The sequence below is a fragment of the Ischnura elegans genome, chromosome 5, assembly GCF_921293095.1.
Source record: "Ischnura elegans chromosome 5, ioIscEleg1.1, whole genome shotgun sequence".
Classification (NCBI taxonomy): domain Eukaryota; kingdom Metazoa; phylum Arthropoda; class Insecta; order Odonata; family Coenagrionidae; genus Ischnura; species Ischnura elegans.
The window spans coordinates 60,788,949-60,802,312 of record NC_060250.1 but is presented as its reverse complement, the minus strand read 5'-3'; the positions used below and the strand labels follow the sequence as shown (position 1 = coordinate 60,802,312).

Genomic DNA, 13,364 nt, shown 5'->3' with positions numbered 1-13,364 from the left:
CGTGTAATCTCGAAAAACGTAAATATTTATTAATATTCCATTGCATCACTCGCCAATCAACCTCTATGTAGGGCCCGTGCTAAAGAGTGGGTTTTCTACTTCTTATCCATTACCGTTTTGTGCATCAAAGGGATTGAGAGGTATTTTACGTGTTTGTTTCTATTCGTCCTGGTATCTGTGGTAACGGGTGTTTTATACTTCCTGTCGCCTCGGTTACTGTGCCATCATTAAAAGCATATCTTGCTGGTCTGGAGTTTTCCGCTTTAGTTAAATTTATGTGTTATATTGGAAGTTATGTTTTCTCTTGGATGAAGATGTGCTAATATAGCGAAATGCCAACGCATTTGGCTGGCGATGTGAGTATGTAGCCCTATTTTATTTCGCAGTACACTCTTGTTGCATTTTTTTCTTGCATTATCATAATGTAAATAGTATCAGGTGGTACCACCTTTTTGCTGGAAAGATGAATCGCGGTTGCCGACGTGTGTTATTAGGTCTATCTACCAACAGTAGTTGAGTTTCTGACTATTTTGCTTGTGCCGCATTATGTGTAACTGTGACAGTGAACCTGTTTCCTTTACTGGGTGGCTTTCACTTTCCTAAGTTTTCACTGCTTCACTTCTGATACATATGTAAATGATTTTTAAAAAGAAAGATTTGTAGGTCCGTTTCAAATTTGCATAAAATTCAGTGATGCGGTGGAGTCACAGGACTCCGACACTTGAGCTATTATCGTAAGCGTAATTATTCATGCGTTGAGCCTTATACTGTTTACATGCTGCGAAAACTATCATCACCAATTTCTATACACCTGTGATTTTGAAATACGAGAAATGATGCTAATCTTAGAGCTTAAGCAATTGCTGTATATTCGAATCGGCTGAAAATTATTTTTGTAAGCCCAAACATGCTATTCACATTTACCATAGAATCGAACCGGATTCAATAACATATGCTGTTGATTTATGTAGTTCGCTTCGGAAACTTTACGTCATTCGATCGGAATCTAAATCAAAATTTCATCTTTCCCTCAATAGCCAATCCCTTTCCTTGTGTTTTCTCGATTCTGTGCGTGATCAGTTCTTCTATCCCTGGGTTGGGATTTCATGCTGCAATTGGAGCGAAGCTCGAGGTCGTGACTTGCTTTACGCCAGATTGACGTGGTTTGTTAGGTGTCGTTTTGCAGCTAAGAGCTTTACAATAGCGCTACATATTCGCAGGCAAGACTGAAACGAGAGGGATACTTTGCCGAGCAGATAGGTACAGGAGATCATTTTTCCTTCGGACATTTAAGTCTTTTAAAAACTAGACCATGATCAAAACACACTTAACGCACACCGTAATATTTCTTCCTGGGTCTAACAGATGTCAATCCCGTTTACGAAGTAAAGCATTTGCCTCTCCTAATAAAGTTTCGCTACTCGATATGAATAAGCATACCGTACCTGCCTTTCTAATGCTTTAAAAATATGTATTAATAGATTGGTTTCAATAGAATGCTTTGTGAGTTGGACCCACAGACTTCTTGTGGCGGCCTGCTGGGTAGTTCATAGAGGCATAATTTTCACGTTTTCACTTACACTTTGCCACGCGAAGCCCCTCTCGTTTCGCTTTCAAACCAAGTAAGAGAGGGCACTTCATATCCTCGGAACAGCTGTTTCGGCATTGGGTGGGGGAGGACGTGAAGTTGAGGGGAACTCCTGAGGAATCAGCTGATCGACTGACTGTCGAGCTGCCGTTGAACGAGTCGGGGCTTCGAGGAGGGGAAGCCCTTCTGATTCCGCGCTGTTGCCATGCAATCTCGGAAGTTATCGAAGCCGCACGCAGCAATGGCACGCACCGCCTCCCCACTTCCCCTACAATCCTTTTTTCACTTCCCACCCCCCGTGGAATTCGCTCGTCAAAACACGGAGACGGGGACCGGCCCATCACGGACCACTCACGGCGTGAAGACACGCGGAGGATCTGGGTCGAAGGAAGCGGCGCTAGCATGAATTATGTCACGCTTTTTTACCGTCGAGTATGGCGGTCACCCGCTGAGAATTACGGTCACTTAAGTCGACCTCCTACAGCTGTTATCCACAGTCGAAGACGCGATGCTGATATAATGCTTCACAATGGTAGTGGTGGTTACTGTTGTGCTCGTTTTTCTTCCTCGTATCTTCAGATCCATAATTATAAATCTTAAAAATGTCGTTTAATTACACTTGTTGGTGTATACATGCCTAGATGACATATAGGAAAGAATGCTTACTCATGAAAATATAGGACATTTAGAAAGGAAATAATTATACTTCATATTTCTATAATTAATGGAACTCCTCTTGCTACATAAGTAGACTGTGTTGAATATTAATCTCCTACAGCATGCTAAGCACTGACTAAATGATCATCGTTTGGTTTGAAAGCCGCATGTTGTTTGAAATGTTTTCCAAGGTTTTCGAAGTTCTCGTTGTGACTTTTATTAGATTTACCAACTCTAAATATGCTGACTAGTATTTTTTACCGTCCTAACCTTTTTTCAGTGCACCTTACGACCCACTTTCCAGCCTTTTTCAGTGTATCAGTATGTCACTTCTTCTGTGTTGTCGATGTTGGACGTTGAACCTCCCTGAGACCAAGTGGTATTAATTTAATTAGAAATTAAATGGACCTGAGAAAGTATCAATCTTTTTCCGTATTTTAATGTTCCAAAAAGATATAAGGATATTCTTATTGCCATAGAGAGGGGAAATTCTAGAAATGTATCAAGGGTTGAGGGCTCCCTAAATGAAAATTATCTTGATTAGCATTCCTCAATTGTGCGACACCCAGTAACCCACCCTGCAACTTCTGTTTTTTCGACTCATCTATGTAAATAGCTCTCGCCATAATTCCTATAATTGCTAATGTTTTTATCTGAAGGTGACTCCTTGCCAGGGCTGGCTGAAGGCAAATTACTTACTCGAGCAAACCGCGGTTGCGTCACCCCCAACCACGGGGTTGTTATGGAATGCCCCCAATTATGTCCGGGCGTTTGGTCGCCCACCTTGCTACGTCGTCCGGGTTACCAGGCCCTTAAGCCGGCCCTGCTCATTGCCATGCACAAAGCGTTATTCACTTCAGTCACGAGAGGTTGTTATTGGTGAATGATGAGCCATTCGCTCCCACTTGTCGCCCATCAAGTTTCTAACCCTTCCTCCTCCTTTATGTTTTGCAGAGGCGAAAGAAGCACCAGCACGATCCCTCCAGTTCCGACCCCGGAGGTCATCCGGGAGGGAGGAGGTTCGCGGTCCGCGAGAGGGGGCGCTTGTGCAGGTCAGGGCGGTGTCTCGGTGGTGCAGCATCCCGTTGGGATGGTTTTCCAGCTGTCGGCGTGGGGAATGGGAGAATCCACGACGTCTGCAGCGTCGTCCACCTGCTCCCCGACCTCCCAGCCGCCGCCACCTTCGGCCTTCTCGCTAGAGAAGCACCACGCTGCCGCCGCCGCGGCCCCCGGCCTCCGGATCCTGGCACGCCAGGGCCGGAGGCGGTTCCGCATGGAGCACCCGTACATGCCAGGAGGGGGCGGGAGCGTGGGGGTGGTCGGCTCTGCGGCATCTCTCGCCTTAGAGGATGAGGAGGATGACCACCTCGCGGAAGAGGACCTGGCCGAGGACTCTGCAGGGGAGGTGTCCCTCTTCCCTCTCTCCAACCAAGTGAGTGACACGACTCCAGTTTCTCAAAACCTTATTCCATTGCTTCCCTTCCTGTTTTGTCTCCCGTGGTCCCTTGGAGATAGTCTAGACAACTTTGCGAAAACAGATGTACCAATTCCTGTGCTTTGCCCTCAACCTAATGACTCAAAATTTTGAAGCATCAAATTTGATGAATGTTGTTGTACCAAAGCTCTGCACAGTGCAGGTGTACACAAGCACGTGCAGTGGTGGTAATATATGTACAAGGAACAGGTCTCATCAAATCCTGGTCAAGTCAAATGATTTTTAATGGTAAATTTCATCCTTAAGCATGTGTGAAAGAATTTTCATTTAGCTGTATGCAATTGTGAAAACATTTATGCGTCATGGAAGATATATTTACCGTCATTAAATTATTTAACTTGACTGGCATTCAAGCTTGGTTCACCAAATTGTTTGGTTGTGCCACCAATTTCTCTGCCAAGCTCAGAACTGACTCAGTGCTGACCGTAGACTGAGGTTGCCTTCTAAGGTTTTCCATCATTGTTCTTTAATGTTGGGTTCAGTATTTCCATGGCAGTATTCCTTTCTTCATCTATTTTTAAGGTATGTAACTTACTTAAGTCAAAGGAAGATGGTGACAGAATACTGGCCCCAGCACCATAGAATGAAGCAGTGAAAAGGTGAGGTACGATAAAACATTACCAAGTCATTACAGGAAGGTCTCCTTTGGAATCTGTGTTGACTAGTTTTTTTCTACCGAAGCAACAGGTACTAGTCCTTATTATTTCCCACTCATTCATTTTGGCTGCCTTCTGAGTATTAAAATAATCAATATATTATTACTGAAAATCTGCAAAGGTATTAATACTCACTTTACTATGTTCTGAATTTTCCATTGGGGGCTTAGCAAGGAATGGTTACATCTGTTAGCATTCCTCTTCTCCATTAGCACAATATGTGTTGATTGTCCCCTGTCCCAGTACGTTATGACCAGGTGCATTTCTGTGGCCTGTCTGTGTTTGTATGTTCCTCCCTAGTATAATTTAGGACCAATCAGAGGCTGTGGAGCATTCTGGTGCGCCCACCCCTTCCTCGCTGTCTCTGCTACTCCCGAGAGTGTTTGGTTGCCAAGGGTAAATATTGAACCATCCACGTAGAGGGTATATTTCTCTTGCTTGCCTCTCTCCTTCTATGGTGGGTTTGTCTGCTTAATATTTTGTGAAGGGTCTCTATAAGTATGGGCTTGTATTCTTTTCTCTGATGCCATTTAGCAGAGGTGTCCCATCCTTGCAGTGTTCAAGGATTTCATAAAGGTCAAGGCAGCAATGCAAATAATTGTTCAAATGACAATCAAGGAATTGTCACTCTAGTATTGTATGCATACATCCTACCTATTTGGGGCTCAATGGATAATCAACTAAACAAGTTCTGTTGCTACTTTGTGGTCCCATTCTCAAGCTATTGATAGCTGTCATTATTTTCCAATTCTGATATTTGTTAAGCTGGAAAATGATATCATTTGATACAGCCATTTGTTATAATATCAAAGGCAGGTTTTATGTACACATGTATCCATTTATGTGGACTCACATTTCATTAATGAAGTCAGCCATTATAATGATTAGTTTCTCCATGAGCAACCATGAACATCCCCATGTCTTGGATGTTTTAATTATTTATGGTTGTATTACGGAGCACATTTTTAGCACTCAGAAATTCGTGTAGCACTTGAAGGAATATTTGATTGTCTGCACTCTTTCTGAAAAAAAATTTCTTTAACAAGAGTATGGCTCATAGTTGAGGTACTTTCTTCAGCTCAACTTCTCTAGATATGAAGTGGGTTGCAGACTATCAAGAGGACACTTCTGTGACAGGCACAATATCAGCCAAATAGCAAGAGAAACCAGGTTTAAATGTCTCTAAATTTACTCTATGTCATTTTTTAGATGATTCATCTCTCTTTTCGGAAACTCTTGCAGAAATTGTGATTTAGAATCTGCACAATAATGGTTACAATTGTTACAACATTTTCATGTTCACTTGCTATGTCACTGACTTTGTGCTAGGTGTGAGTGGCTTTTCCTTATTGTACCAAGTAGATTGAATACGTGCTTAAGTTGTGAGATTTTTTGATGGTTCATATACAGTTTAGTGGTGATGTAATTGTTAATGTTTTGTATTTTGTCTGTTTTACTGTAGCATAGTGCCCTCTGGGTTTTCAATACAGTTGGTTAAAATCCTCCATGCTTAATCTTTGGGCTTTATATTACTTTTTCCAGGTTGGCGGTCACACCAGATTACTCCTGCTTAATGATGGCACTATTTGTAAACCTCTGAATGCAAGGGAGCTCAATTTCTACCAGCATATCCCTGATGAAATACAAAAATTTGTACCAAAATTTAAAGGTAAGATGAGTTAAAGAGAAAATAAATGTAGTGTGTGCAGCCTGCACACCTTGTTTTTTTTTGTCCTTGTGTGTGTTTTGTTGCTTTCATACTAGCTGACAGCAGTAGGGCTTGAGGGGGAACCAGGGCCGAGTTAACGGAACGAAATGGCTTCCAACCAAAACCGGAATATGTACGTTGTAGAGAACAACAGCACTGATCCCTCTCCAATTCTGGGAGGGTATTCATCCTCGGTGCCATCCATTTCCTCCTACTCTTTCCAAATCCCTTTTCTCTCTCTTTCCGCCATTCCAGCAGCTGTCAACTTGATAGAAAACATGACCCGCACTCTGGTCTCTACCCGCCTGCTGCGGAGAGTGGAGGGAAACTTTGTCACGCCAACTCGCGACCTATGTATGAGACGACTGGCTGTTGTTTAACTGCCATTAGGCATTTGCTGAACAAATTCGCAAACATTACCTTTTGAAACAATGCAGAATACATGGTTTATGCCTGTTGTGTGGAGCAATCTCATTTCACGTGTTGTCCATTTTTATTGTTTTCTTTTTCCTAAACTTGCACACGTGGTTGCTTTTTCACCCCGGAGCATGCCGTCCATGTACTTCAGGCTGTCGAGCATCAAGCCATCATTCACCAACACCATGCATGAGTGTGTATGTGTGTGTCATTTCCTATGTGATTGAAGGTTTATGACTTTTTTTTCATCATTTACACTGGGCACCGTTGGCAGCTGCCAAAATGCGATTGTGTGTTCCAGTGTACAGGGTAGTAGAGCAGCCAGGTTCCCTGTTGCTCGATCCCCTCAGCTCAGCCAAAGATGAAGTAATTCCTCCAAATGTTTGGATGGTTTTGTTTCTCTCAATTTGTTTTTTTTTCATGAGGTTCTGGAAGTTGGGATGGTGCTTAATAGTGATTTGACCCTTACCATTTGTTGGCAGTGCTAGGCTGCATAAAACAATTAGTTTTTCCCCATATCAAGGGATGAGTGACGGAGCGTAGATCTCAGTGTGGAGGCCCCCCATAATGGCTTCTACAGACAGACAGACCTGCCACTCCTCTGAGTTCTTTGCCGCGGAAGCCAAGCGGACGATTCTGACATGAGGCGGAAAGTTAAACGTCTGACAGGCGTCCACTGGACACCTTTCGAAGGGTTTGTATGGCTGTTCAGATGTATGCGGCAATGCGTAATAATTGGGGGATTTGGCCTTATCATCTGCTGTTTGTCATATTAGGGGAATATCATTTTCAATTTCCAGTCTTGGGGAAGTTGCTATAATTATGACTCCGGGCACATGTGTGGTCAATCGCTGCATATGTACGGAAGTGTTCATCAGATCAGAATGCAATTGAACTGAGCTTTTAAAGGCATGGGGGATAGACAAGCTTAAAAATAATCATGTGATGAGTAACCTTTATTGACTAATAGACTACATTTGAACGCCATGAATCATAACTGCAGTGTACTTGGACATACCTATTTTTTTACTAGCTTTTTGGGATTGTCACTTACGTTGTAAGCATTTTATTGTGTGCTATGGTGATTTCCTAATAGCATTTAACACCGTGTAGTGCAAAAACTCTCTCGTCTGTCTGTTGTTTGTACCTATATGTTCTTTTTTGTCATAAATTTATCAAAGTTCATCAACTTCAGAAAAATTTGATTGTTTAAAAATTCACTTTTTTACATCTCAAAGTAACTTTCTGAATTACCTACTTGAATATTTCTATCAAAAATGGCTGCAAATTTTTAAAGTCAATTTTGTTGGTAACATGTTCTTGGTTAAAGTTTAAACATGCTTAATTAGTTCAAATTTGGAAAATCATTCATTTGTATAAAGAATGTGTTGTGTGTGCATCTTTCTAGGTGTGATGCAAGTGACAAGCAGTGGGGCCGCCATAGAACAGAAGTACAGCCCATGTTTCCGGAAAGTGGATTTGGTGAATGATAGAGCCCAGTCCAGTTCATCAAAGAGGAAAAGGGAGAGAATGAGGTAAGAGGCACACTCATATTCCATCAGCCAAAGATATGGCAATGAATTTTCATACTTAGGTCAAGTTGATTAAATTCTGCAGTGTAGACATCATCCACAACAGCCTGGGCTTGAATCATGATCCCCATATTTCATTTAGAATGCAATCAGTATAACTACCCAGGTATCCATCACTATCCATTGCAATCAGTATAAATACCCAGTATTTCGCTCTTCTCCTGTGGAGGTCTCGGTTGCAGTGGCTACATAGGTTTGATACAGGCAAGGACTTACCTAGCCAAAGATATATGTATGTAACTTAAAGAAAAAAAATTGCCCATGTGAAAATACTGTTTATATGGTTAACACAAAAATTCAAATAACCACTTGAATATTTGCACTTACATTTGTCCAAATTGAATGGGATTATTGTTTTTCATTAGTTTGCAGAAATTAAGGTTTCATATATAGAATTGGACATGGCTCAATGAGTTATGTGTAGCTTGTAAAGCTTCAATCATATTCACTTTCTTTCAGTTTTCAGAACTGCATAATGTCATAAATTTAGTAATATACTTTTCTTTCATTTCAGGGTGAAAATCAGTCGAAGCAACTGTGCGAAGTCAGTGTGCCCGTCAACAGTTGACAATGTCAACCAGCAATGTATCCTTTCAGTTGTCAATGTCAACAAACAGATATGAACTGCAAGCCAATCAAATTATAATGCCCAGTATTCATAGCTAGTAACTGATATCGATTTGGGCAATTTCCTTTGTGTGTTAATTTTTACAACCATTAAATATTTGAGTCAAAATTCATTAGTAATCTTATGTGAGGCCATCTTATCATAGTCTTAAGATGAACATGAACTTATTAATTTATTATAGTTCCTATTTGTGTAATAATTGAAAATTTACTGAGATTTTGGCTCAGTATTCAGTCTGAAGTTATCTTTTGAAATAGACATGTCTTAAAATCATAGGTACAGTAAAGCGCAAAAATCTCATTGAATTGTAAACTGGCTGGTTGTGGTAAACATGGTTTACCGGTACAGCGTATAACGCGCCTTCGGCGCAACAGATAATGTGAAAGTTGTTATATGTGCTAGAACTCTTTGAACTTCATACTACTTTAGTCAATTCCTAGTCTAATTTCCTTAACACAGCCAATAGATTTCCTTTTGCTTGAGAACATCACATCAAAGTACTCTCGACCATGTATCTTGGACCTCAAGATGGGCACAAGGCAGCATGGAGATGACGCCTCAGCAGAGAAGAAGAGCAAGCAGATGGCCAAGTGTGCTGCTAGTACCTCAGCATCCCTTGGGGTTCGCTTGTGTGGTATGCAAGTGTATAGGGCCGACTCAGACCATTTTATTAAGCGGGACAAGTATTGGGGACGTGAGTTAAATGAGGAGGGCTTTAAGGGTGCCCTATACAAGTTCTTCCACAATGGGTTCCACTTGAAGAAGCGTGTGATTCGTCAGGTGATCAGCAAGCTGAATGGGCTTCAGAGGGTCATCAAAAGACAGAGCAGCTTCCGATTTTATTCTAGGTGAGTGTTTGATTACTACATGAAGTAGTAAGGTTAGTGAGCAGGTGGAATGAGCTAATAGAGGCTCACTACTTTTTTTAGATATATTATTACCCATTACGTAAATCTGTTCTTCCTTAGGAAGTTAACAAAAATGTGAACAGCTTGGAACATGATTTTGAAACCTTATTGCGGCTGATTTTGACTTTTGAGGGGCTGTTCTCTACTGATTTGAAAGCATCACTCTTTTTCCTGCTCAGTGAAGTGAAAGCAATGGTGTAAAAATAAAAAATAAGCATTTTTTTGTCCTCACTTAAATGAATTCCGTTCACTACCACCATCATAGTATATTTTCTATTTTTCCCAGAATTACTGAGATTATTTCCCCAATAACCTTACCATACCCTTATATAGCCCTCTTTTTGGCATGGATTTGATAAGAGACATCGTGTGGTTAAATTTTACTGGAAATGTAGCACCTAGTGTCAAAATTAGCAATGCACATGTTGGCAGTTAAGTCTTGTGAATTTTGTCCTGTATTTTTAATGGATTCTGAATTTCACTGTAATTTTTTTAGAGTCGTATCATGTTTTACCTATTATTCCCAAAGCTGTGAAGAGTATAAATACATTTTAGATGGTCTCAGAATATCTGTCTCAAGTTGCTGCAGCCATTTGTCTTCTTCAAATTATCTCTTTTAACTTGCTATAAATTGAAATTTGCTGCTTTGTAAATAATTTTTTACCAAAAGTTTCACTTTTCCTCTGAATGTTCTGAATGCTTGCTCCTTCTTTTGATGTGCATCCTCTTCTATTCCATAGGTGATGCATTCTCATTTGTATCTGGGCTATTAGCAACGTCTCTGTGCTGAGGTTATGCTCAAGCAATATGAAGTAATTGTGTGTGTTTCTTTTCTACCACTAGCTCCCTACTCGTGGTGTATGAGGGGTATGAATGGAATGAGCCAGTCGAGTACTCACTGCCACATTACACCAACCACGAACACAGCACCACCAGTGATGACGAGTGCAGCCTGCCCAACGGTGACAACAGCAGCTCTGGGGCAACAGAGCACGAGACGAGCAACTCATCTGACTGCCACTCCGATGAGAGCCACTCCTGCTGCTGTGACGGCAACCCCTCTGGCCTGGCCAACGGCCGTACTCCCTCCCCTGTGCAGCACAGGTCACACTCCAACCTATCCGATGGCAATCCTCAGCGCTGCAGGGGTGGCAGCCACTTCGTGCCCATCTCGGAGGAGACTGTATTCCTCGACCCTCACCTTCTGGATGGTGTCTCAGAGGGTGGGGGCTGCCGACACCACCACCCATCCCCGGATGGGAGCCCACCCTCTGAGGACGGCTGGATCAGTTGCTTGCACCCCAGCATGGCCCATTCAAATTCGTCCGAGGACGATTCCTCGTGGGAAGTTGAGCGTGTCATGGGGCACATGTTGGGACCAGTAGCTCCCCCGTCATCCTCTGGGATGTCCCTCCTTCGGGGTGGGGAGCTTTTCGGGAGTGGGAGGGGCAATGGGACTGGGATTGGCTCGAGGAGGAAATTGTGCTCTCGGGGGGAAGAGGAAGAAGATGAGGAGGATGAGGATGAAGAGGAAGATGACTACGATGAGGATGACCCACCAGCACGCAGAAGCCGACGGGAATCTGCATCGGTGTCACCAATGCACGGGTGCTATGGCGGTCGAAAGCACCACTCGTTTGCGTCCCTGAGGGGAATTGGTGAACCCAAGGCAACGAGGGTAGATGTGAGGATGATTGACTTTGCCCACACTACGTTTGGCGAGGAGGGAAATGGTTGTCGAGTGCACCAGGGTCCAGATAATGGCTTCATCACAGGGCTCAACAGCCTTGAGCGGCTCCTCCAGGAGATACTCATTGAAGGCTGAGAGTGTGCTACCATGAAAGACACTCCCCTCAGACCTTCTCTCCTCTACAGTATTCGGCACAAAATCCTTAGTAATTGTGGCAGCTGCCCCATCAGCTTCGGCCCAGCTGAGGGGCCACACTATGAAAATGGCAATAGGATGGTAGGAAGAGTGAACAGCTATTGTTTGGTGTCACTGCAAGTTAACTGATGGCCTAGGTTTTGTATATTTTTCATGCTGAATTGACAAAAGTTGTGTAAGCAAGTTGAAAGAATAAAGGGTGAAGTATATATTTTCTTGTTTAGGTGCTGGTGATGTTATTTTTATTAAATGTAATGCATAGGCAAAGCTTGGTTTTTTGAAGAAAAATGTTGGGAATCGTTGATGCAATCAGTGATCAGCCGGTGGTTTGCCAAAGAATTTTCCAAATGACAGGTTGAATATAGATCTCGTGCTCTCGCATTCTTATTGTGTGAGCCTAGACTGCAAAAGGAGTGATGGTGGTTTTGACAGGAAAGAAGATGAGAGCTCAAATGTCACATTTCTGCATGCATATTGTATGATGGGAACCACTTTCCATTCCTTTGCTGAAGGGTCGCAAGTCTTTCTTTTGATTCTTTTTTTATTCGTAATTTGGACGATGTGAACTCATGGCTATTCATTGTCATGTGTTGTTATACAATGAAGAGAGAGGATTGCAGAATTTATTTTGCAATTAGTGTCATCATTGTTGCATTCATAGCCTTCCAATTGGTGAGGCAGTTTCACAGTATTTTCTTGTACACAGTGTCTCTTGTGTCTTGTTGTGTAGGTGATGACAATAAACGTTGGGTAAATTTTGCTCTCTTAGTACAATTACACCTTGAAGTCTCTTTTTAAGTGATGATAAATTATTCCCTGAAAGGGACCATGTGTATGTTGTCTTTTTTTCAAATTTTAAATTATTGTCCATTTTCATTGTAATCTGCATTAATAGTGCACGGCTGTCTCCAGTTGAATGTTGAAGACTTACTGAATGTTATCTGTTGTGATTGATGTGAATGAACTGTGACTTCTTTTCTATCTAAACAACCCATGTGAATAAGTTATTCTGCCTTGTCTTCAATGGTTTTCCCTGTTTCACACATTTTACAAAAGTATTCCTTGTTTTTACTGATGTTGAAAATATATCCATGTATATAGACACCTTTCCAGTTTCTTTACTTTGTATGCAATAATGGGCCATTAGTTTACTGTTATGGAACTTTCTTATCAGTTATGAGCCCAAATGAAATTGTGTATATCAGCAATTTTTCGTAATAAATTCATTGTGGTCCATTCATATCAAAGCAATAGTGCACTAATGGATATTTTTGTAAAATTGTACAATGAAGTGGGTAAATAAATAATTATTACTTATTTTCTACAATAGTTCTGTTTTATTTCAACCACACCATTTTAAGTGTCATGCCGAGTTGCATTCCCGCTCTTGGTAGCTCTCGAGCAAGCAGGTACCTAATGCTTTTAGGGCCCCCGCGCACTTGCAACTTTTACAGAGCAACTATTTAGTTGCTTTGAGGAAGTCCCTATGAAACACACGGCCGTTGCGGCAACTAAAAAGTCGCCCGTGCACGGTGCCACAGTCAATGTTGTGTGTGTCATTTGAACTAAAAGTTGCCAGTGCGCGGGGGCCCTTACTGCCGTCCCTCATCCCCGGCATCCAGTGAGGACCAGCTGGAAACTGAAGCTAGCAGAGGCGTTGGTCATCAAGAAGGCATGCAGTTGGCTTGGGACAACATGCAGGATCAGGGGCTCAGCTAGGAATAAAGGCTAGGGGGGGGGGGGGTTTCAGGCACAACTAATACTGGAGGGCCTCGGGGCGTGGCTTACCCACCAGGGTAAGCAGGAGGTGCGGGGAAAAAATAAAGATAA

General features: G+C 42.2%; 1 protein-coding gene across 6 annotated transcripts in view; it reads left to right on the top strand.

Moving 5' to 3' along the window:
* The window catches only part of LOC124158971, an 85,416-nt gene extending 72,555 nt beyond the window's left edge, over positions 1–12,861 (top strand). For 4 of the 6 annotated variants that reach the window (XM_046534416.1, XM_046534415.1, XM_046534414.1 and 1 more), the window contains exons 2-7: positions 3,200–3,677; positions 5,939–6,065; positions 7,930–8,056; positions 8,628–8,698; positions 9,208–9,589; positions 10,493–12,861. In XM_046534416.1, coding sequence (XP_046390372.1) covers positions 3,336–3,677; positions 5,939–6,065; positions 7,930–8,056; positions 8,628–8,698; positions 9,208–9,589; positions 10,493–11,474 — 2,031 coding nt within the window. In that variant the 5' untranslated portion in view covers positions 3,200–3,335 and the 3' untranslated portion in view covers positions 11,475–12,861. Of the gene's footprint in view, positions 1–222; positions 361–3,199; positions 3,678–5,938; positions 6,066–7,929; positions 8,057–8,627; positions 8,699–9,207; positions 9,590–10,492 lie in introns of those variants that run through there. The other 2 variants (XM_046534418.1, XM_046534419.1) reach the window with 2 other exon arrangements.
* Positions 12,862–13,364: the final 503 nt, after the last annotated feature.